Source organism: Molothrus aeneus, chromosome 13 (assembly GCF_037042795.1).
Source record: "Molothrus aeneus isolate 106 chromosome 13, BPBGC_Maene_1.0, whole genome shotgun sequence".
NCBI classification, from domain to species: domain Eukaryota; kingdom Metazoa; phylum Chordata; class Aves; order Passeriformes; family Icteridae; genus Molothrus; species Molothrus aeneus.
The window spans coordinates 1806037-1830727 of record NC_089658.1 but is presented as its reverse complement, the minus strand read 5'-3'; the positions used below and the strand labels follow the sequence as shown (position 1 = coordinate 1830727).

The window sequence follows — 24691 nt, the reverse complement described above, 5'->3', positions numbered from 1 at the left end:
CCAGTGGGCTGGAGTTAATGCTCTGTGCCAGGAGCAAGGCCAGCACTATGCCACAGGTATTACAAGTCCCCAGGTGACCAAGACCCAACCACAGGAGGCAAGAAAGTGTTTGAAGACTTCAATCAGCTTTATTTGAGCTCAACCACAGCCTGCAAAAGCAGCAGTGATGCAAAGCCAGGCATTACTTGAACAAGTACAACTGATTCCTGATTGAAGGACTGACACTGCTGGAAGAAGCCAATGCAAACACAACTAAGACTTTATGCAAACCCAGGGAAGGCTTGGAGAGTTAATAAGCAGGCACTGAAGAGTATGTGAGGAGAGCTGTTTCAAAAAGAGGGCTAGCAGGGAGCTTGCTGGCTCCTCACCCCATCTGTTCACCACATGGGTCTTGGAACAAAGTGCCGTGAATTCAGGTTGTGCAGGCACCAAGCTGCTCCCCAAAGCTGGTCAGAGACATTCCCTGAGTCCCCCAGCAGAGCAGAAGCTCTGTCCTGTGCCATTAAGGGAGCAGAGCTGGGTTTAACTGGATTGGAACACCATCATGACCCTGCCTGTGGGGCTGCAGGGATGTGTGGATGGTAGCAGGGCTCAGGGGTTCTCACTGGGGCCGTGTAGGGCAGTGCTGGGATGATAAGGCTTTACTAGCACACAGGTCTCTGCTGTGTGGGTCTCAGTATCCCTGCACTCGGCTCTGGATGGCTTTCACCTGGGCAGGGTGCTGGGTGGGAGCCTGGGGCCCTGGCCACTGGAAGTATTGCTGCTAGGTGCTAGGGTGAAAAAATGCAGCTGCAGCCAGAGGGTGGAACAGTGTGGGGTAGGGTCAGAAATTCTCATAGTGATGTGCAAAGTAGGTCTGGTCCTTCTTGTTCATGTGCCGGCAAGCCTGCTCCACACTCTTTGTCATCCCGGGCGGGCCACAGCTGAACACCCCGATCTTCTGCACCTGGGGAAGGAGGGAGCCAAAGGGTCAGACTGCAGCACCAGTTCTCCCCACAGTCCAGCCCCCCTTGCTCTCTGACAGCTTTGGGCATGGATGCTGGCTGAGCAGCCTGTCTTAGCCTCCAGAGGCTTTTGGGGAGGTTGTCCCATTCCCATGGAGTTGCCAGGGCCATGGAGGAAGGATGGGAACCCCCCAGCTCAGGTCAGTGGTTGCAGCTGGAGTCCTGCAATAGCAGGGGGTGTTTGGCTGGTATGGGGCATTGCTGACTCCTGCAGCTCAGCCTGGCTCCAGAGGGAAAACAAGATTCCCCTTCTACTTTGTTCTCGGTGCAGATGCCACTGAGGTCTCCAGGACCTTGGGGACAGGCTGGGACCAGTCCTCCACAATGGCCAGTGAGTGCACCTCCTCCTGTCCCCAGCTGGACACTGACCTCAGGGTGCACCTCCTGCAGCGAGCTGAAAAAGGGCACGAAGGGAGGGCGCCCAAAGTGGGTGATGGAGCGCAGCCCCGTGAACAGGCTCTTGTTCAGCACCTTCTGGAAGTGCCGCTCACAGATGTACTAAAAGAGAGATTGGTGCACGTCAGATGGCCCAGCACAGCCCAGCATGGCCTGGCATGGCATGGCCTGGCACCCTCCCCCTTGGATGCCCAGGCTCACCAGCATGGTGGTGCGCAGATCGAACTTCTCAGCCAGCTGTGTGATGTAGATGTGCACAGAGACCAAGCCGTTCTTGTCTGACTCCTCCACCTCCCGGATGATGTCTGTCAGCCACTCAAACTGCCTCTGTGTGCGCGTCACCCAGATGAAGTAGATCTGTGGAATGAGGCCCAGAGTGGGGCCAGCATCCCCATGAATGTCTATGGACTCCACAGAGGATTTTACCCCCAAAGACACCAGCAGCAGCAGGAGGCATCTCAGAATCACGAATCAATTAGGTTGGAAAAGATCTCTGAGATCATTGAGTCCAGCCTCTCAGGGGGGCTTGTCTTTCAGATACTCTTACCTTCTTACACAGCAGCTTGGAGTTTATGGATGACTTGAAGACCAGGTCCTTGAGAATGGATGCGAAGGGAGTCACCCCGATGCCTCCTCCCACCAACACTGACACCTCAAACTTGTTCCATTCTTGGTGGCCCTCCCCAAAGGGCCCATCCAGGTAGAGCTGGAAGGGAGACAGCAGTTAGCAGAAGTCTCTGCTTGCCCAGGCCTTGGAAGGGCTGGCGAAGTGCCTCAGGCTTGGCACAACCCATTGCCAAGGTGCTCTCTTGGGCTCAGATGTCCCCATGGGTGACATGCTGAGCAGGGCTCACCTTGGGCAGCGTGCCGAGGAGGGCCAGGCTCTTGGGAGAGTAGAGCTCGCGGAGGCGGGTGGTCCAGGGCCCGACGGCGCGGATGTGCAGGCTCAGCGTGTCGTCGTGCGGGGCCGAGGTCAGCGTGAACGGGTGGTACTCCGTGGTGCCCAGCCCCACGCAGGCGATGCGCACCCACTGCCCAGACTTGTAGTCAAAGTCCTGTGGCCGCTGGAACTGCAGGTGGGTGACACCTGTGGGGAGGTGGGAGGGGGCTCCGTTGAGTTGGAGATGTTGAGATATTGATGTTCCTGCAGCGCTGCAGCCCCTGATGCTCTTGCAGGGAGCCTGGGCTGGGCTGGTGCTGGGTGGCCTGGGATGTTGTGGTACCTGAGGGCAGGAGCTCGGCTTTCACCACACTGATCTCCACCTTCTTCCTGCTCAGGCTGTACAGCTTGTCTGCGCTGTAGATGAGAGCTGGGATGATGAAATAGATGTAGAAACGGGGCTGCTGGATCAGTGCATAGCTGCCATGGATGATGACCTGGGCAGGGAGCAGAACCTTTTAGCAAGGAGAGTCATCACCCCAGGGATGATTTGGTGGCAGCCAGGAGTGGGGCTGCCATCTCCCTTGGGACTACTTCAAGCTATTCCATCTCATCTCACTAACTTGACCTACAGGCTTGCAGCACATCCCTCCCTTCCAGCCCCAATCCTTTACCAGGATGTAGAGCAGCACGTAGAGGTGGTGAGTGATCCAAAAGCCCTGGAAGCTGACGCGCCGGAAGTGGCGTGTGGCAAACACATACATCACAGCAAGGACCACGAGCAGCAGCACTCCTGTCATGCCTGTGAGAGAAGAGTTAAGAGGGGCTGTGACTGGACTGGGCAGAGGGCTGCCCATCCTGGACACAGGTGTGCAGGTCTGTCTGCTAGGACAGACCTGGAATAGTTTGGAAGAACCACCTGGAATAGTTTGGAAGAACCACCTATTCTCACCTGGAATAGTCTGGAAGAACCACCAGTAATACTTCTGTGGGAGCTGTGACCTGGAGAAGGACAAGAGATTGCACCATGGAGTGACCAGAATGAACTAAAGGTTTCCATTTTCATTTCTGTCCATACCCAGGACACTCTTGTCTGGACTCTGCTTCGAATTCCACCTACCCATCATTTGTAAAGACAGTGGAGAAAAGGCAGGACAGCACGCTGAGAGGTGTGACCGAGAAGATGTAGACATTCACTACGTGACCTGCAGTGTGGAGCACTGTAAGAGAAAAAACACAGAGAAAGAAGCATCAATTGACGTGGATAGAGATGTGTCAGACTCTGCTGATGTCCCCTGGGACCTGGAGTGACTCGGAGGACTCCTTTTCTGTAGTGCAAGGCATCTATGTCTCTGCAAGGTCTTTAAGCTTCTGCCCGGTCCTGCCAGGGGGTGATGCGCTGGTCCTCTGCTGGTGGGTGGCAATCCCCAGCAGCCCACCCACCTGAGAAAATCAGGGCTGCCATGGCAATCCAGCGGTGGAAGTCGACGGCGGCGTCGAAGGGGATGTAGTGATTGAGGAAGGTCTCCCGCAGGACAGTGATGAGGTTGCGGCACATGGTGAGCAGGATGTAGGAGTACATGAAGGAGATGGAGGCAGCTGATCCCCGGGAGATGATGATCCCCACGAAGGTGGTCTGTGCAATTCCAGTGCTGGGGGATGCAAAGGCGTAGTCTGGGGAGAGAGAGCGGAGGGGGTGTCGTGTGCCCAGTGCTGAGGGACATCACCCTCTCTGCAGCAAGGGGACAGCCACCTGTGTGGCTCCACCAAAAACGGGACACCAGGGGTGGGTTTGTGTGGGGAAAGGGGCACAATGACCCAGAACTGCTGGATAACAGGTTGTCCTTGGAGATCCAGGGAGGAGAATGTCCACCTGGGAATCTGCACTTTGGGACTATGGCCTCAGATGGGGAATCCAATATAAGAGGTGTCCATAAACTGGAACGAGTCCAGTAGAGACCACCAGGATGAGTGGGAGCTGCAGGACATCACAGAGCTATGTCTATGAAAGGGAAAGGCTGAGGGAAATGGTATGAGAGGTGTCCATAAACTGGAACGAGTCCAGTGGAGACCACCAGGATGAGTGGGGGGAGCTGCAGGACATCATAGAGCTGTGTCTATGAAAGGGAAAGGCTGACGGAAATGGGTTTGTTCAGGCTGGAGGAGATGGGTCAGGGAAGATGGCTGTCTGCAGCCATCTCATGGGCACCCAGAGCAAGTCTTTCTCAGGCATGCAGAGTGGAAGGATGTGAGGCAAGAGCACGAGTTTCACTGTAGAAAACTCAGGTTTGAATCCTTGAAATTATCCACAGGGAGGATGGTCAAAAACCAGCACAGGCCCAGCAAGGCAGTGGAATCACCAGCCTTGGAACCCCTCACACCTTCTCTAGACAAGGCCTTCAGCAGCCTCATTCAGCTTTGGGAAAGGGTTTTCGCTGAGCAGGGCATTGGACCAGACCCTTCCAGAGATCTCAGTCCAGGGGAGGACAGACACTGCTGCCCAAAGTTGTGCCCATCATGCCCCAGGAAATCCGCCAGCGTTGAGGCAGGAAGCCCGTGCCCCCTCAGCAGGGCAGGGTGGGCACTCACAGTAGGCTCTCTCAGCAAAGACACCGGCAGTGATGGCAGAGAAGAGGATGACACAGACGATGTGGCGCCGGTAATTCTCAACGAAGCGCTTGAACTCCTGGATCTTCTGCTGGACTCTGTTCCTCTCGTACTTCTTCCGTCGCGCTTCCGTGTACAGACGCAGCTGGTACTGGTTTGCCCTGGCAAGTACAGGAGTGCTGGTGTCACTGTGAGGTTTTCCTGGCAAGGAATGGCTCAGGGCCCAGGTCTGGGTTTCCTTTTTTCCCTGTCACATCAGTAACAGGGGTGACCTGCAGAGCACACCATCTGAGGGTGATCTCGGGTCAGCCTGCTCTACAATGCCTTCAAAAGCTGGTAGCAAACCTGGAGGAAGTGACTCACAAATGAAACTGTAGATGAGGACTGTAAATTTCATAGTAATATTCAGCCATCAAAAAATTATCTGCAAAAGGGGAACTTCCTTAATTGGTGCAATTAAGGCAATCCAAGATATGGCCAACAACAACAGCAGCTGAACTGCTTCCTTGAAGAAATACTTGCTGCTGCCACAGCAGGGAGGACCAAATTCTCTCCTGCAGCGCTTGTGGGCAGCCCAGGAGAACCAGGAGGAGCACAGGCGGGAACTGTCAGACAAAACCCCTCTCCAAAAGCCACTATGCCAACCTCTGGAGTGAGTTGGCCACTTCATCTGTTTGGAGGTTTTTTTTGTAGAGGCACATCACCCAGACCCAGCTATGGCACTGTCCTGCCAAGATGGGATTCTGTAGCTCCTTGACCAATGAGCGCCTCCTTGGAGCAGCGACATTTGACTAGAGGGCTACCCAGTCTGACATGGATGTGTGAGAAACAGCAAACAGGATAAGCCTGAGCCTCAAAAGCACAGCTGGTGAGGGGACTCACTTTCTTCCTGGTCTCTTCCTCAGTTCTTGGCCTTTTCGCTCCATGTAGTGACTCACGGTGTCCAGATTTGGGTCTTTCTTCTCCTCTGAGATGGTTCTGTGGAAATAGAGAGCTATGTCTAGCCCAGAGTTCTATTTGCTAGGAGTGCTTGCTGAAATTTTCCCCTTTTCTCCTCTTCCCATCTCAGGCTTAGCTGGGAACACGTCCAGCTCTTTTCTGCAAGCCTGCCTGCATTAACTCCAATTGCACATGGTCTGGATTCACTCCAAGATAACCCCTCCATCTGAAGAGCAATGCAGGACTCCCATCCCCACACAGAGGATGCAACAGGGCTCTACAGTAGGCAATTCTGGCTGTGCCTGGGGAGGGGGGCTGGCAGCCCCACTCCCATGGGGCATGGAAGGGGGAGCATGCACTTCCCACCCCTTCCCCAGTGCTGGGAGCTCCAACATCTGGTGGGAGCATTTGTTGGGGTGGAGGACAGATGTGAGCCAGGACAGGAAGAGGTGGAATAGCCACAACTGTGACACTAAGGAAGGGAACTTACCCTCTTGGCTCGTTCTTTTTTATGAAGGAGACACAGTTGTGCAGATTTTGCTTGGAGACCTCAGGGATACCTTTGAGGAGACAAAAGGACAAACAGCCATTCAGAAGGTGCAAAACAAAGTTTAAGAATCTCCTGTGGGCAGAGAAAAGCTCTAAACTGGCCCAAACATCACACATGAAGCAACAGCTGATGCCCCATTACTGCAGTTGGCGTGGGGGTGCTGATGGGGCAGGATTTGAGAGGTGCCCATTGCCTGCAGCCTTGCAGGAGCTGGGCTGTGCCAGTGCCCACGGACCTTTGACGCAGAGCTGGGTGAGGCGCAGCTCGCTGTCGTGGTCCCGCAGCATGTAATGGAAATTCTCCCACGTCAGCTCATCCCGGTCCTGGAAGCCCGAGGCCCGGAACATGGACTCGGTCACCTGCTCTGCCTGTTCTCTCGACAGGCAGTTGTTGGAGATCTCAATGAAGGACCTGGAGCAAGGAGGTGAGATGGGAATACCAGCTGAGTCCCTCAAATAACACAGAGCAGAGTCCCAGGCCAATTTCATGGGAGAAATGGGCTCTTGGTTGCACTTCTGCACAGAAGCATGGAAACTGAGAGCTGCTTCTGAAGACATGTCTATAAACATTGTGAAAACATTAGGAGAGAGGAGGGAGAGTACCTGAGCATCCTCAGAAACTCCTCCTTGGAGAGGAACCCATTCTCATCAATGTCATACATCCTGAACATCACCTTGGATTTCTCTTCTGGGGACCCTTGTGGGGAGAGGAAGAGGCAAAGTAAAAACAAGGTCCTATCTTCATCAACAAAGACTATTTCATATGTTGGTTTTGATTGTCTGGACCCTGCAGCAGTCGAACCTCACCCTTCCACTTGACTTTCTCAAGTGCAAGGTGAAATATTGGGTGGACACACATTCTTTCTTGTGCATTATTTTTCAAAGTGTGCTTTTGCAGAGCAATGATTTTTCTGGGAGTTGTTTTGATTGAATCTGGCATCCAACACCTCCACCTGTGAATCCACCATTCCAGTGGTCATTTATGGAGAATCAGATATCAGACACAGTTGCAATGACCTCCCAGGTACAGGATGCACAGGATGTCCCTTCAGGAGAAAGGGCTGACGTGTCTGTGGTGGTGGGAGACAGCTCCCGTCATGAACCATCTTCCAGAAAATGCATTTATGTTGTCATGCCCCATAACCCAAGCTGAAGCTGTCCTGAGTGAAGGAAATTTTAACCTATAGCAGCGTCTGCAGGTTGACCTGCTGTGTGAATCGTGTCCTCCACTCTGACAGAGCCTAGAAACAAGTCCAAGGGCAGAAGACAGGGGCATTAACCAGCTCCAGCTCCCACCTTTCATGAAGACCACCAAGATGTCCAGGAATTCCCGAAGGGAGATGTAGCCATTGCCATCTTTGTCAGCCAGGGAGAACATGGACTCCACGAACATGGAGTGCTCTTTGAGCCCCAGGGCTTCAGCAAACTCAGCCCTGCTCAGCTCACAGGTGAGAGACTCCCTTGCCTTCTGTGAAGATTCAAAGCTGAGCTCCCCAGCATCGGATCTGTCGATTTCCAGCACCTGCAGGTTGTGTCCCACAAAAGAAATGCTGTGAGTGATGGCAGAGCAGAAGACTGGTGTTTCCTTCCTGACCTATTGCACAAAGACTGGTGGCTCCCTGGCACCAAACTCATGGCAGATGCCATGGAGAAAATTCCATGTCCCTCCTACACAATGTGACTTTTCACACTCCACATGACTGACCCCTCTGGAGACCTGTTACATCACCCAATAGTCTCTTTGCCACTTTAGACACCTGTATCACTGCAGGAGATCTCCCCTTGTCTTCTGCAGAGGAAAATGTATTTACTGGAAATATTGGCAGCTTCCTTGTGTATGATTTACCAGCTCTTCCCGAAAGCACCAGCCCCAATGTTCATTGTTTAACCAATACAGAAATACCTTCCCCCATGCATCAGGGCTTGCTACACCTCTACACACCTGAGCAAACAGGTGCCTGAAGAAAGTCTCTAAAATTTGTTTTCTCTGCTCCTGGGTGACAGCCCGTTTCATCAGGCTCTGCTCCTTCATCTCAGACAGATGCAGGTCAAATCTGCTCTCCTTCAAGTAGTCTCTGAGCTTCCCAACAAAGATGCTCCTCTCGGCCTCCCCATTGAAGAGCAGCACCTGCAAAGGGCCCACAGACTGGCTGTGATCACCACAGGCTCAGCTCCATGGCATTTGCTGGACCTGGTGGTACTCAGGAGGCCACAACCTCCCTCCAAGGCCTTACAGTGCTCCCAGTTCCCCCAGCTGGGTGGTGCAGAGGACTGTGGAGCATCCAGGGCAAGGTGCCATCACCCAGGCACCATGGCACTTACCAGGTCATACTCCTTGGGGCTCTTCAGGAGCAGAGCTTTGTTCCCTTTGTTGTTGGAGAGGATCACCTCCACTCTTGGCTGGGCTTTCAGGTTGATGCTCCGGAGCACAGACCCTCTGCTGTCCAGCACTTTGAGCACTTTCTCAGCATGGAGCTGAATGTAGACGGGACAGTTGTCTGTCTTGGGCCCATGCCACTCCATGGCTGGTGGGAGAGAGCACAGGACTCAGCTGGAAAGGTTCCTGCTCATCTCAGAACCTCCTGCACTGAGAGGCAGTTTGGGAGTGATTTCATGACCAGGAAGGTCTCTTAAAGGAATAATGATATCTCTTACTGCAGAGCTCAAGCACATGGACACAGGAGGAGTACAGGCTATGGAGCAGGGAGGATTTTTTCAGTGTGCAGAGTGAGGGGGGGATACTGTCCCTGTCCTGGAGCTACTGGTGCAACTGCTGTGCACAGGTTTCTTTCAGGCAAGGTGTGGTCTGGGAAGGATTAGAGTTAGAAGGGCACAGGATGACTCAGGTTGGAAGGAGCTCAGGTTGGAAGGGTATCTTGCCCTGCCCAGAGCAGGACCAGCCACAGGTCAGGCTGCTCAGTGCTGTTTCTGGTCAGGCCTTGGGTAGATGGGCTACCAAGCTCTCTGGGCTCCCTGTCCCACTGCTTGACTGTGCTCCTGAGGAACCAGTTCCTCCTTACATCCCATGTGGGTACAAGCCCCAGGCCCAGCCCTGTCTCAGAGAGTGCCCTGGCTGCAGCAGCAGCACCAGATGCCACCGCAGAGCTGCCAGTGCCACTCACCGTGTACGGCCTCGCCCGACACCTCCCTGCGCACGCTGGTGCCCTGCTTCCTCTGCAGCTTCTGGAAATCCCTCTTGCGGAGAGCAGCAACCACCCAGGCCACAAACAGAGTCACTGGGGACACAGGGGAGAAAGGGGCATGAGTGTCGCAGACATCTTTTATGAAAAATCTTTTCTTTAAGATTTTTCCTCCTGAGAAGCTGAGAGGCCTCAGGAACAAAATGTAACCAATGGCTATCTGCTGCTGTGGAATGCAACAGGTGCATCTGGGATTGGCCCATGTTGGTTGTTTCTAATTAATGGCCAATCACAGCCCAGCTGGCTCGGACAGAGAGTCTGAGACAGAGCTTTTGTTATCATTCTTTTCTATTCTATTCTTAGCCAGCCTTCTGATGAAATCCTTTCTTCTATTCTTTTAGTATAGTTTTAATGTAATATATATCATAAAATAATAAATCAAGCCTTCTAAAACATAAAGTCAAATCCTCGTCTCTTCCCTCATCCTCAGACCCCTGTGAACACGGTCACACATGAGAGACCACAGAGCTCCTTACCCCCCTTGGCTCCCTCCTGGTGCCCAAGGGCCCTGCCAGCTCAAGCACCTCAGCAGAGACCAGGACTCAGCAGCTCCTGCTGGGAGGTGCTTTGTCCATGGGCACTCAGCCCCTTTCTCTGGTGGAGAGGTGGAAGAGGAGGAGAGTGACAGGAAGAGGAAACAGAATGACAAACCCAGGGGCAGGCAGCAGAGGACAACGATGATGATCCCAAAGCCTGCGCCACTGCCTGCAAAGTAGTCCAGCACCATCATGGGCGTGCAGTTGGCCAGGAGTTGAGCTGTCAGCTGCTGGGGCTGGGGGCACGGGTCCCCTGCAAGGGGGAAACAGGCTGTGAGTGTCATTGTGCCCAGCTCACCTGCATCCCCCCAGGAGCCTCTGCATTAAGATGTTGATGGGGTCATGGCTGAGTGACCCAGCAATGCAGAGCTGGAGTGCTTGATTTAAACTCCACCTCTTGGGGACAGCCTTTGGGTTTGGGTTCAACTTTTGTCTGCCACAGCAAACCAAGCACAGAACTGGACTCAAGTGCTCTGCAGGTTCAGCACCATCCCCTCTCCTGTTGGGATGGGCTGACCAAGACCAGAGCAATCTGGGGCTCAGAGCCTACGCTCATCTGGATGCTGCAGGAAGTCCTCCTGGTGTGACTACAAGGAACACACACCAAGGGAATAAAAGCACCTTGCAAGGTCTGGAACATTGCCCACATGTAATGCTTACAGTAAATGGGAAGATGTGGCAAGATTCCAAGAGGAAAAGGCATTTTGCCAAACAGTAATATGCATTTTTCCCTTGGGATCATGCCTGCCTGCACTACAGCCCTCTTTCAACATCTACATCATGCATCAACATCTTGCTCACAAGCAACCCCATGCATTTTGTGCCCATTTTACTGGTTTAGGGTCATAGCAGGTGTGAGGCCTGAGAAACTCCAAATCTGATGTGTTCCCTGTGCCATTTTCTCACCAGCTGTGTCACTGGGATGGCTCTGTTTCCCTTGCTGCCGGCAGGAGCCAGTCCCCCCCTGTGCCCTCCCATTGCAGGGTGCACTCACCCTGTCTCCAAACGAACACGTGGGGCTGGAGCTCTGTAGGTTTGGCAGAGGTGACAGAAGTCAGCACGCTGTGAAAGGTGGTGTTACGGATCTCCCTGATCTCCTCCTCTGTGAACAGCCTGGGGAAAAGGACATGGAGACAAGTGGTTACCCCAGGTGTCACTGACCAGCATCAGGAGGGAACTGAGGAAGCTGGAGGATGCTTTGTCCTCCAGTTTTCATGTGTTACTGGGGTTTGCAGAGCAGCTCCCAGACAGGGACAAGGCCATTACCCATTCTTGGTGTTTTCGAACCAAAACCTGTCGCCATCACGCAGGCGCAGGAACTGCTCCAGGATGATGGTAGAGAAGAGGGAGCCACCAGCCTCCAGCATGCCTCCAGGGAGCAGCTCCAGCCCAGCCAGGTTGTTGCCATACAGGGCAGCAACCTTCTGCAGGACCTGGTGAGAAACCCCCATAACACATCTGTGAGCACAGGGAGTTCTGCCAGGGCACCAGAAGTGTTGGCAAGCCTTAGGAGGTGTAAGGAATGTGCATTTCCCAGGCACCACACACATCTGTGGGCTGGGAGGATGCTGAGCCTCACACAGCCTGGAGCCCATGGCTTGAACTTGAGCAGCTGAGCATCACTCCCAGGGCATCTCAGCTCTAGGAGGAGCAGAGTGCCCGGTGGCACAGGAGTGTAGCACTGGATGATTGATTCATGCCATGAAATTACACAGTTACCCCCCTGCAGGCATGAAAATCACCCAGGGCAGGACATGCACTGATCTTCCTATGCAGCTGCAGAATTCAGTTCCTGCCTGAACAACCCATCACCCTTTGTCCCACATACATTCCTTGCCCTGTTACCTGTGGCTCCAGGTGTGGGGCAAGGTTTGACCAGTTCTGGAGAGGTTCCAACCCAAAACGCTGCCGGACTTGGTTATAGGTGGGCAGGCCAAAGTCTCTCCCTCGCTGGATCCAGTTGGCCACGTAGTCGGAGCGGGAGTACCTCAGGGGCCCGTACCAGTAATCTGTGGGGGCACATGCTTTGTGTGTCTGTAGCTCTCTGCACCTCCATGAAAGAGGCTGAGCTGTGTGGCTGCGTGCTGATGAAGGAGGCAATGGGACCTGCCTCCCCACTCTGCCCAAGGCACAGCTGCAGTACAGACCTTGCAGATCTTCCACCACAACGTTGTCCTCCCGCTCTGCTATCTGCGAGCTCATCCCCAGCAGGAGCTCGTCCACATCTTCTGCCTGCTGCAGCCCAGGGCTCTGACAGGCACAGGAAGAGCAAGTGATTCCTCTTGCACAAGGGAGGAGGACAGAAAGCAGCCCCACAAGCCTGAACCGGTGCCCCCACGGGTGTAGGGGAACCAGGGACCTCTTCCAGGCTCATTTTCTCCACATCGGCTCAGCCTCGAGGTCTGGGCCTGACACAGCTGAAGGCTGTGGGGAGTAGCTCTGACCCCTTGTCTGGCTGTCATGCTCTGCACCCAATTTCCCTTACAGACCCCTGTGGAGTGCCCCATAACACAGAGTGAGGGATGAAGCCCCCCTGCCACATCCTCAGGACCCCCGTGCTCCCTGCCCTGTACCTCTCTGCTCCAGTAGCTGTTGCAGAGCCGCACTGCTGGGAACGAGGCACCGGAGACAGACACGTTCTGGAACCTGCACCTGGTGTCCCTGCAAGAGCAGAGAAGGATTGAGCCTGCACCTGGTGTCCCTGCAAGAGCAGAGAAGGATTGAGCCTGCACCTGGTGTCCCTGCAAGAGCAGAGAAGGATTGAGCCTGCACCTGGTGTCCCTGCAAGAGCAGAGAAGGATTGAGCCCACAGCCTGAGCCAGGGCTGCCTGCAGCTGCCAGGGCTTGCCTGTCTCAGCTGAGACATGGGGAAGGGACAGAGACCATCTGCAGGAGTGACGGGGGGTAGGGTGGTTGGGAGAGATGGAGATGAGAGATTTGGGATGTTAGGTTGTGGAATTTGTGATTTATTGTAAAGGGCGTGGGTGCAGGGGTCCTGCTTGGAGCTGCCAGCCACAGCTCACAGGCTTGAAAGAAAAGAGTGATAAAGAGGATGAGAGAGAGAGACAGAGAGAGAGTAAGGGAGGATAAGAGAGAGAGGTTCTTATTACAATACAATAAATCTTTTTTTGTGTTGAATATTCTAATTTTTGCTAACTCATTTAGTACAATATATAAATCTTATAGTATTTACATACAGTTTATAAGAATTATTACATTACTATATTGTGTCACATTTTAAATTTTAAAAATTACTCTTTGGATTTTTTTTGCTAAGTTAGTTGGGTCTGCTCTGACTTTTGGACTTGCTTGTAAGCAGAGGGTATTGTTTCATTAAAAGGGGACTACTTTTAGCTGGTCAAACAATTTTTTTTCAATTGTTTAGTAACTAAGGTATCTCAAAGCTTGCTTTCATTTCAATTTCACTTATAGTTTCTACATTCTCAAAATCTTTTGCTAGACAATCATATTTATAATGCTTTCTTTCATCTTCCCCAACGACCATCCCAACAGTGACCATTCCCAGTCACCAGCCCAGCTTGGGCACTCCCTCCCCTCACACGGGCACTGCAGTCCCATGGTCCCACCAGGCTGCTCCTACCTCTTGTAAACTCCTGGAGGCACCATGGTGGCCAGGAATTGCCTGGCAGCTGCCACAAATTCAGGAGAGATGCTGGGGTCCAGGTGCTGCTGGTAACCTGTGGGGCAGCAGCCAGGCTGGAGGCAAAAGGAGCCAAGCCCCCTCTCCCTCCCCACCCACCAGCTCCCCTGGTCCCCCTGCCCTGCTCCCAGCCCTCCACTGCCTGCCCACCCTCACCTGGGTACTCAGGGACCCGTGTGTCCAGCAGGGTCGGCAGCCACTCGTACAGAACGATGCTCTAGGGAACAGGGAAAGTGGGTCAGGGCAGAACCAGGCAAGATCTTGGGGGTCCCAGCAGAGCTGGGGGGTCCCAGCCCTCACCTGGAAGGTGGCAATGACCCTCTTGCGAGCGTGCTGGAAGAGATCCTCATCAGACCAGGCAGGATGCTGCTGGGCCAGGGCTGCGGCCACATGGTTGTGGTAGCGGAACCAGGCGATGCTCTCAGCCTGCAGGAAGGGGTTCTCATTCCCCCAGGCACTCCCCAGGTCTGCAAGAGCCACCACGACCATCACTGGGGCTGTCACCGCTGGGTGTAGCTTTGCCCGTGGCTGGAGGAGCGCACCCAGCCCTGTGGGCCCAGCCCAGTGTCCCCTTGTCCCTGGAGGAGCTCACCCAGCCCTGTGGGCCCAGCCCAGTGTCCCCTTGTCCCCTCGTCCCTCCTTCTCCCCAGCCAGACCAGCAACCTGGGCCAGTGAGAAACAGCACCAGGCCCCCAGCATGACCAAATATTGGGCAGGTGAGGAACTCAAAGCAAGCTGAGAGGGTTTGTGTCAGCAGCAGCCCTTTCCCCAGAGGAGTTCAGCTGGGATCAGAGCTGCTCTCTGACATTGCCACCTGGCATGTGGCCTCTGGAGCTTCTGGCGTGTCCTGCTGGGGCTCAAATCTCCCACTCCCTTGGGAGACTGCCTGCTCCCCCACAGCCCTCCTGATCCACCTATCCTGCCTCTCTGCATCTTCTGCCCTTTCCCCTTTCCTGGGCTCAGCTCCAGGCCCCCCTGCTCCCAGCCAGGGATGAAGAGCCATTGGGATGCCACCCTTACCGTAGATCCCTTGGGGACCGCCCTGTCCTGTGGATGGATCCAGTGCCTTCCACATGGGCACCCTGCCGTCCGTCTGCCTCGGGAGGCTCCCGCTGGGCCCTGCTGCCAGCTGTCCCCCCTGGAAGCTCCTCAGGGCATCGCTCCAGGAGTGAGAGGGGCCGTAGATGGAGCTGCCATCCAGCCAGCCCGTCACCCCGTTGGTCTAGGGCAGGCACAGAGAAGAGGCATTAACAGGGGCCAGGGTTTCACTGGAAAGGTGTAAAAAAGAGGTCTGGAAAGCCCCAGTCTGTCTCTTTTGTTCTTGCAAAGCAGGCTGTTTTAACCTCATTTTAACAAGAGCTCTCAGAAAGCAAATAAATGCACAGACAATCTCTATGCAAACTTCAGGAGTTAGTGCCAGGCAGAGGAAATAACCAGGTACAGGCTTTTCAAAATTACATTTGGGATTGTTTTTGCCCCAATTATATTGGCTATGCCCAGAAGCAGACATCTGTGAATCCCTGTGTAGGCTGGAAGGGGACTAAATCCATCTCTGGGGAAACTGGGAACACCAAAGCTTTCCCCTCTGATCTCACAGTAGGAAGACCCACTATCCTGGAAGCATGTTGAACATCTCCCCTGCCAAATGTTTACATGGAAACATGCTTTTTATTCTGAAAACATGCTGGAGTTTCCAATTTTTTAAGCTTTTTAATATTGATAAAAACATGACTTGCTAAACAGGTCTCTTCAGGGTTTGTCATGAGAAAGGTTTAGGGGGATGTTTCACTTTGGTGATTTTGGCTGGGGAGATCTCCAGCATGAAAGAAATCTGGGGAACACAAGCAGAATAGCAAAATCCAGAGAAATTGGGGAAAAAACTGAATTTATTTTCCAAAATGACTGAAATTCAGGGAAGCACCACAACTTTGTGGCAGTGCCAGCTCAGCTTTGTGATACATTATTAAAGACAGGACTTGGTGCCTAAAACAATGTGCAATAATTAACTGACCTAATTACTTTTTCTTCATTCAGGAAATGCTTTGACCCTGGGCAATCACTAGCATTGCTCAATGTGAAACCTGGAAGCTGACTTTGGGTTCATTTAGTTGGTTCAAACGCTTGAGAGATGTGTATTTTTAAGGATGTAGTAGTGCTCTCATTTTATTTTTGTAAATTATATAGGGTGTTACTGACCCCAATGGTGGGTGGAGAAGAATTTGGACAAAAGGCAAAGAGCAGAGGAGAGCACACCTACCTGTTCCCGGGGGCTGTTGGGGCTCTGTCCCGTCTCTGTTGCCCAGCGCACGCGCTGGAAGGGCAGGACCACGTCTCCAGTGCCAGCAGGGTCAAACACGGCGTCTCCAGAGGGGATGTGGATGTTGAGGAACTCAGCAGGACAGCCGGGTTTCTCCGTCTCCAGGATGTCCAAGAGCACGTGGAAACCTGGCAGACACCAGAGCGTGGTCAGCAGCTGCCAGCACTGGAGCAGGACAGCAGGAGGGCAGCTGTGGGCAGGCTGAGGGGACCACCACGAGCAGCCAGGGTGACCCAGACCAGGCTGAACAGGGCTGGAAGGAACCTGGCGTTCTGGAACAAGATGACCATTGAGATCCCTCCCTTCCAACCCAAACATTCTATGATTTCCCAGAGACAGACCTAAGACTGGAGACCTAAGACCCCGCTGAGCTCCTGGGAGACTGAAAAAACTGCTCCAGCTTGCAGCAGAGTAGCCCAGCACGGCTCTTATCGCATCTGTCCGGTGTTTTTGCCGTGGGGCAACTCCGCTGCTAAAAGAAATGAGGATGTTCCCAATTGACAAATATCAGCACTTGGGTCAACTGGCAAAGGTCACCAAAAACCCACAGGAACTCTCCTAGCTGGACAGTGCTGTGGTGAAATCATATCCTCTCGGGGGTCTCTGTGGTCAGGATGACCCCCAGATGTGTCAGAGAGCTTCTTTTCCCAGCCTGGCAACCAAAGAAGGAGTTGGGATTCTTCTGTTCTGGTTTTCAAGGTTGTTTATTTTCTGTTATCTATAACATTCTTTCTCTGACCTGCCGAGGTCTGTCTGGGTTGAGGCACACTGACTGCCTTCAGTTATCTTTTATACTAAAAACTATGTGTACACTACTTACAGTAATTTCCCAATACCTATCACCTATGTCAGACAGTGAGTTTCTACTCTAAACCAATCCAAAAGTGCCACCATCACCCAGAAGATGGAGGCTAGGAAGAAGGAGAAAAAAGGGCAAGGCACGCCCAAATTCCTCCATCTTAGGACCCCAAACCCCCATTCTAAAAACCCCAAAATTCTACTTTTCCACCCTGTGACAAACTAACTATCATTCTACTTAAACTTTTGTGGCTTATCAATCCTCATATAAGGTTGGTAATTTTTTCCATGGCTCAAAATCAAAGGCACAGGGGTCTTGGGCTCTGTGCCAAGATCTCTGAGCCCCCTGGCAGGGGCTTGAGCCATCCAGGACAGCCAGAGGGATGTCCTGGGTTCCAGCAATATCCAAGGAGTGTGATATCCACAAGTGTCTGCTGGGTCTGATATCCACACGTGGGTCTGCTGCGGAGCGCTGGGCGAGGAGCGCTCCTATGCACAGCCTTGGGTGTGTGACAAACCAACATTTTTCCACCCAAACCACAGTTTTTGCAGTGAGTGTAAGGCGCCGTGTCTTACCAAAGAAGACAGCCAGCACGGTGGTGTTCCTGCGGGAGGGCAGCCCCGAGGGTCCCCGTGCCAGGGCGGTGCTCAGCTGGCGCGCGTTGGGCACGCGGGGCTCCTGCAGCGCCTGGTACACGCCGTCCGCAAAGCGCGCCGGCAGCAGGCGCAGCAGCCTGGCTCCTGCAGCACCAAAACACAGGGGAGCTTGGGTCATGTGGGTGCTGTGCCACCCAGCCATGGCAGGACACGTGGATGTGTGCTCAGGTCCCAGAGGACAGCGAGAGCATGGCGTGGTGTGACCGTGTTCACAGGGGTCCAAGGATGAGGAGAGAGGAGGATCTGACTCCATGGTTCAGAAGGCTGATTTATTATTTTATGATATATATTATATTAAAACTATACTAAAAGAATAGAAGAAAGGATTTCATCAGAAGGCTGGCTAAGAATAGAAAAAGAAAGAATGATAACAAAGGTTTGTGTCTGGGACAGAGAGTCTGAGCCAGTTGACTGTGATTGGCCATTAATTAGAAACAACCACATGATCCCAATCCCAGATGCACCTGTTGCATTCCACAGCAGCAGATAACCATTGGTTACATTTTGTTGCTGAGGCCTCTCAGCTTCTCAGGAGGAAAAATCCTAAGAAAAGGATTCTTCATGGAAGATGTCTGTGACAGCGTGGGTTCTCAGAGTGGCCAAGAACATCCAAGGTTTGGTGGCATCGCCCAGAACTGCTTGCAACACTGGAATCAGTACTCTTAGAGCCAGGAGGGACCCTCATCTCTTCCAGTCATCCTTCTCTTGTCTGTGTGCTTCCCTGCTGCTTCCTGAAGGTCTGGGATGGTGCTCCAGTGAGTAACTGGAGTAATGTTGAGCTGTCCCATATTAACAGTGTAATCCTACAGAAGTGTGGTGTTTTCCAGCACCATAGGGAATAGCAGAGGGAACAGCCAGAGACAAGTGTGAAGATGAGAGAGAAACACCCTGATTTTGCATGCACTGCTGCTCCCAAAACTGAAAGGCCCAGAGGCAGGAGGTCATTTCTCACTGATTTTAAAAACCTTGTCACCAGTGTGGTGGGCTCCATTTACTGGAGCTCCCCAGAACTGGGGGAAATCCTGAATTCCTGCCTTAGTTTGTGGCTTCATTTCCACATGTCGGTTTCCAAAAGTAGAGGTCTGATCTGTCTACTCTAGAAGAGGAAGACCTGGTCTGTCAGGGCTGGTTTTTCCTGTCAGGCTTTGGTGTTACTAAAGGCTGGTGACACACATGTCATGTGGGAGAGCCCTTTAGACTCCAAGCTGTGCAACTGCCACTGCATTTTGTGCCAGTGTGTCACCAGAGCAGTGACCAACCTGCCAGAAATGAGGATTCAGAATCTTCAGTGTTTTAAGTAAGATCCTGCCTGATGTGTCCTGGTCTCTGGCTCAGGGACATCTAGAGTTGAGCCCATGGCTGTAGGCATGAGGAAACAGTTCACCAATGGCACAGGGAAATCCCAAATGCCTCTCCCAGTACATGGTATCACTTCTTGGTAGGGCAGAAAATCAAAAGGTTCAGCATGCCTGGACCATGAGCTCTTCTGCCTTGTTGAATTGCCCAAGTTGAATCCTTGCTGAACTGTGTGCTGATTTTGGCTAAAGATGTTTTTTTGCAGCTCTGGGATCCCTGACCACCACAGAAACACCTGCTGAGAAGAGCTGAGTCTATTCTGAGATATCTCATAAAGGCACAGCTTTGCTCTGGGGCTGACCCAACACCAGCATGACCTGGGCAGCAGCAAAATGTGGCAATGCCCAGACATGGGCAGTCTGGCCCCTGCATGCTGCTCCCACAGGGCTCTCAGCTGCCTCTAGGGACCCTGAGGGCCATGGGAGGTGGCTTTATCTGCCGACCTGCCTGGTTCAGGCTCAGGTCAGGAAGCCCAGTGCCCAAGGGGCAGCTCACCTTGCCCATGCCACCCCTGCCATCCCTGGCACTCACCCACAGAGCCGTGGCTGTGGTGCTGCAGGTTGTTGTACCAGCCATCGTAGCGCTGCACCTCCCACGAGATGCTCTCCTGGGCTCCTGGAACAGACAGAACCCACCCCATGAGCAGCAAGAAAAAAGCATGGAACAAGCATCACCACTAGAGAATTGTATTTATATTGGGATTTTTTTCCCATATTCTTTCTTAAACTTCCCAATTATGCAGGTTTTCAGACGAGTTTTACATTCCTTTTGAGGGACAATAGCTAAAATTAGAAACTCATGTGTGTGATCCTGATGTCCCCAGATCAATTTGTGGCCACCACTAATCTAATCCCAAAAGACATTCCTTTTCTCTCTCTCTCTCACTGGATCAGAAACCTCTCCTTACTTCTGACTCCTACAATGTCCATGTGAGTCAAGGAAGTACTTGGCACTTTTGCATCAGCCTTATTTCCTTCATGTTAATTTTTATTAGTTTTACTTTTTATTTTGCTAATAGTAGCAAAGCCTTCCAGCTCCAGCTAACGAGCTGTGCACTCAGCTGCCATAGGGCAGTCTCTCCACCTGCACTTTGCTCCAATTTTTTCTTATCTCCTCACAAGCTGCATCACAGAATCATGGAATTTGTGTTGGAATGGACCATAAACACCACCTGGTTCCATTCACCCTGCCGGGGGCAGAGACACCTCCACAAGAACAGGGTGCTCTGAAATGATGTCCTGTGGGTCAGAGGAAATTCCCCTGAGGGGCACCAACTCCCCAGGATCTCCCCTTGGGTTCCCCTCCCCAAATCACACTTACCCCCCAAGGTCCATGTTCCCACCAGAGCCACAACCAAGCTCAGCATCACTGCTGCAGGTTCCATCAGTCCTTGGAAGCAGAGAGCTGCAAATGGAGAGGAGAAGGGAAGGAGCTGCAGGTGGGCTCTTCCCAGAGGCTGGAAATGTGGAAAGAGCAAACCTCAGCTCCTTGTTGTGGTTTGTGCTGCTGGGTAAAACCTCACTGCTGCCGTCATCCACCAGCAGTGCCTGCTGATTTGGGCTCTGGGAAGTTGGCAGGAGTTGTGTGAGACCCCATCACCTTGGGATGTGTCAGCTGGCCTGAGAACCCCTCTCTGCTGGAGCAGGACCAGTGGCCCTGCCTTGGGGTGTCCCAGTTCAGACTCACAGCTCACCATCTGCTCTGTTACAGAAAACCCTTCATAACAGAAACAGGCACCTTTCAGCTGGAAATTTTCCCTGCATTGACCCATCCAAGCAAATCCAGCTGTGAACATGATGGAAAAGCCTCAGCACTCAGTCAGACAGCCCAAAGTGTGTGATGGGACAATCTGATCCCCTCTGAGCTGACCTGATGGCCATCCCTCCTGACCAGCCTTTCTCATGGTGCTTTATCATCCCCTTTCCACAAAAACCCTGGATCCAGAGCAGATTCCACCACTGGGAACCGAACATTTAAAATCCCAGGCAACACCTGGCAGAAGAGAGGGATTCTCAGTTCTGAATTGCAAAGTGACTTAGAGTCACAAATGTGACAATTCCACCTACCATTGCTTTCCATGCACAGAAATGCCAAACCTGAATTTAACTCCAAGACAGGGTTTTCCACTAAATATGGCTCTTTGTCCCTGGTTCAGTGTGCATCCAAAGATCAGCACTATTTCAGAAGAGCTGTGCTGCCAAGAGATGCAGCAACACACAGGTTTCAGCTTTTTCTACATCACTCTGTCACATCCAAATTGATGTTTCTAATTTTTAATCTTTTTTTCATTCATTTAATTAAAACTTAAATAAAACCTGGTTTTGGAAAGGCTTACACATTTCCAGCAGCTTTGTAGGTTTTATATTTGATTTACTGAGAATTGCAGTGGGGATTTTTCACCTATAACTCCCAGTGGTGCAAACTGCAAAACATGATCCCATGTTGAACTGTCTGCTTGGAAAACAAAGAGATCTTTGACTTAAATAAAACAAACTGATCTGAGACTTAAATATTATCATTTGCACTCACATTAATTACATTCATCAATTTAAGCACTCATCACCAGGCTGTGAGCAGAGCATGTAACCTGTGGTCAGTCCTTCTGCCAGACATTCCTGTACTTTTGGTTTTTTGCATTAGAAAATATGTTGTATCTCAAGAAGTGACATTTCCATGCTCCTTGACCATCACCACAGCTCTTCCATCCTTTCCACCCCACAGCCCTGTGCTGAGCATGGTCTGGGGGATGTGAGATTTACTTTGTGCAGCTGGTGGGAACCAGAGGCTCTGTGGGCCCCATTCTGCACAAAGAACAGGAAAGTTTGGCTCCCAGTGACACATGGAGGTGCCTGTGATCTCTGGCAGGAGGGGCACAGTGCTGTCACCATGGCCACAGGGACAGGACTGTCCTGCCTGGAAGCTCTGCCTGGTGAAGCAGCTCCTTCCCTGGGCAGGACAGCAGCTGCTGCCTTGTGCAGAGAGGCCTCCAGTGCTGCAGAAAGGGAGATCCCAGAGGCACACACAGCTGGATTTATCAGACACAGCTGGATTTATCAGACACAGCTGGATTTATCTCCTCCTGACTCCAAATGTGCAGCTGCCCCCCACCCAGAGCGGGGTCTGAAGGTGCCACAGACGTGGCTCAGGAGACACAGAGCAGAGCCAAGGCTCAAAGCACATCACCACAGCCACAGCACACATCATCTCCCCCTTCCCCCTGGCTCTTCTCACAGAGTGCCAGCACAACAAGTGTTTTAAAATTCCTTCTGTCACTGAGCACACCTCCCTTGTCCTCAGGTATGGGAATGACTCTTGTCCCAAGCCGTGAGATGACGTGCCAGTTCTCATGAACCCTTTATCTCCTTACACCCAGGAATTAAAATCCACTCATTGCCTTATCAATCCAAGGCTCTGAAGGCTTTCCAGTCTGGATCATGGCCAGTGTGATACAGTCACAGTGGTCATCTCACAGACTGGCCCTTGAAGCCCATGGTGCAGCTGGGCTGCTGGGGGAAAGTTTGGCAAGTTTGGGTTATTTCCACAGCCTTGTCAAGCTTCCCAGGAATATTGTAATGATGAGCCCTCCAGACTCTGCTTTTCCAGAGATTCCCTGTGCCACCTTTGGAAACTCACTCCCTCCCTCTGCATCTAGTGAGATTAAACTTGTCTTCTCCCATCAGAGAGGATCCCTGTGTCCTGTCAGAGCCTGGAGCTTCACACCCCCCCAAAAACCATGTGTCAGTGCAAACACAGCTTCCCACAGAGCAAGGACCTCCTGCTCCACCTGATCCCAGCAGATTTTAAAGATTTAACTTTAGGCTCCCCTAAACTTTGGGCTTCAGCCTCCAAGAGTCCCCTGGGCTCTCCCTGGAGCCACAGGTCACCTGGGATTGTGGGCCATACCAGCATCCTGAGAGAGCACCAGCCCCACGGCAGAACCTGTGTGGTCACCCAGAGCACAGCAGATCCAAGGCATTCCAGGAGCCTGGATCCTGATCCCTATGGTCCTTGTGAGCCACAGCTCGTTTCTATCTCTTCCCAGAGCTGCTGGGACACAGCCGGGGGCTGCCACCTTCCCCCACATCCCAGTCAGTCCTGGGATTTCAGAATGGGCTCCATGTCCCCAGCCCTGGGTCCCAGAGTGTCCTAGAGGTGTGCACAGCCCCAGACAATCTGTATGAGCCGTGTCCCCAGCCTCCCCCAGTGCCCCAGGGCACAGCAGGGGCTCCGTGCCCTGGAGGAGCATCAGGGGTCTCTGCCTGTGCCCGCGGTGTCTCCTGTCCCTGGCAGGGACACGCTCTGTCCCGGCAGCGATGGATGTGCGGGGCTCCACCGCACCCTGCAGGTGAGGCCACGCACGGCTCCAGCTCACCGTGCTCGCTCACCACCCGGAGCATGGGGACACGGGGACACGGGGGGACACGGCCCGACCCTTCCATCCCCTGGGTCCAGCTCACCGTGCTCACACATCACCCGGAGCCTTCGTGACATGGGGACACGGGGGGACACGGCCCGACCTTTCCATCCCCTGGGCACGGCCCCATCGCAGCGTGTCCCCACAGCAGGATGTGGGGAGGAGTAGCCCAAGCCCCTGTCCCTTGCAGAAGAGACAGCCTCATCCCCTGTCCCCTGCAGAAGCGACAGCCCCAACCCCTGTCCCCTGCAGCAGTGACAGCCCCAGCCCCTGTCCCCTGCAGCAGTGACAGCCCCAGCCCCGCAGGTCGCAGCGTGCGCGGCCCGGGCGGTGCGCGGGGCCGGAGGGGTCGGGCGCGCTCCCGGCCCCGCAGCTCCAACGCAGGCGGGAACGCGCGCGGTGCGACCCCGCGGACAGGCAGGGACACGCGTGGCCCCGGTCCCGGTCCCAGGCAGGGACACGCGTGGCCCCGGTCCCGGTCCCAGGCAGGGACACGCGTGGCCCCGGTCCCGCAGCCATCCTCCCAAGTGCGGACACCACGGCCTCAGACACACGCAGGGAGCGCGAGTGTCCCTGCCCCGCGAGCAGGACACGCGTCCCCCCCGCCATCCCACCTCCCTGTCCCCCACGCGCGTGTCCTCCTTTCCTCCCATCCCGATCCCCTCCCGGGCCGTGCCCCCGGTGCCCGCGGTCCCCCGGGTGCCGCTGCGGCCTCACCGGTAGCGCTGCGGGCGGCGGGAGTGCGGCGGGGCGGGCGCTCCGCGCGTTACATACGGCCCGCGCCCTATAAGAGCGCCGTGCGGGACGGAGCCGCCCGCAAGAGCAGCAGCAGCAGGAGGAAGAGGAGGAGGAGGAGGTAGGTGGTGGGAGGGGGTGGCACCCCCACCCCGGTCCCTGCGGCGGGGGGCTGCGAGGGGAGGATGCTTCCCACCTGCATTAACCCACGGTTTCCTCTACTCCACCCTGTTCCAGGGGCAGGAAAGTGCAGCCAGGTTCCCTCCTCGCCCCTCTTTCCCCCGCTGGAATTGCAGTTCTGATGTTTCAGTTTCCAGGGGACAGGATTTTTTTTTTCCAATGGAAAGTACCAATCTGCAGCCCTGAGCAGCCCAGCTAGGATTGCTGTTAGCCCCAGCTAGGATTGCTGCTGGCTCTGCCACCAGGAGTTTTTTGGCTGAGCACTCCCAAAAAAATCCTTTTATCTTGATTCATTCTGGAGCAGGAAAGTGGAGATTCTGTAAGGAGAAACTTCTGGGGCTTGGACAAACTTTCTGCCTCCTTTGTCTTTCCTCCAGATCCAGACTATTTTAAAATATAAGATTAACTTGTCTATTTCTGATGAACTGCTGATCCTTCCTTGGAGATGTTGCCAGTTTTCCC

General features: G+C 53.5%; 1 protein-coding gene across 1 annotated transcript; it reads right to left on the bottom strand.

Moving 5' to 3' along the window:
• Positions 1-231: 231 nt before the first annotated feature.
• On the bottom strand, positions 232-20284 carry DUOX2 (dual oxidase 2). Its single transcript, XM_066558728.1, has 33 exons — positions 20221-20284; positions 19432-19515; positions 17464-17628; positions 16030-16217; positions 14793-14994; positions 14073-14239; positions 13929-13989; positions 13713-13809; positions 12685-12772; positions 12259-12361; positions 11957-12120; positions 11378-11544; positions 11106-11224; positions 10227-10364; positions 9498-9611; positions 8698-8900; positions 8318-8503; positions 7672-7897; positions 6979-7072; positions 6612-6787; positions 6317-6386; positions 5770-5865; positions 4870-5048; positions 3724-3954; positions 3401-3500; positions 3233-3282; positions 2955-3082; positions 2624-2777; positions 2255-2487; positions 1948-2106; positions 1602-1757; positions 1374-1502; positions 232-946 (listed from the first exon to the last, which is right to left on the bottom strand). The coding sequence occupies exons 1-33, from the start codon at positions 20282-20284 to the stop codon at positions 824-826; spliced, it is 4614 nt and encodes a 1537-aa protein (XP_066414825.1). The 3' UTR covers positions 232-823.
• Between the last annotated feature and the right edge of the window lie 4407 nt (positions 20285-24691).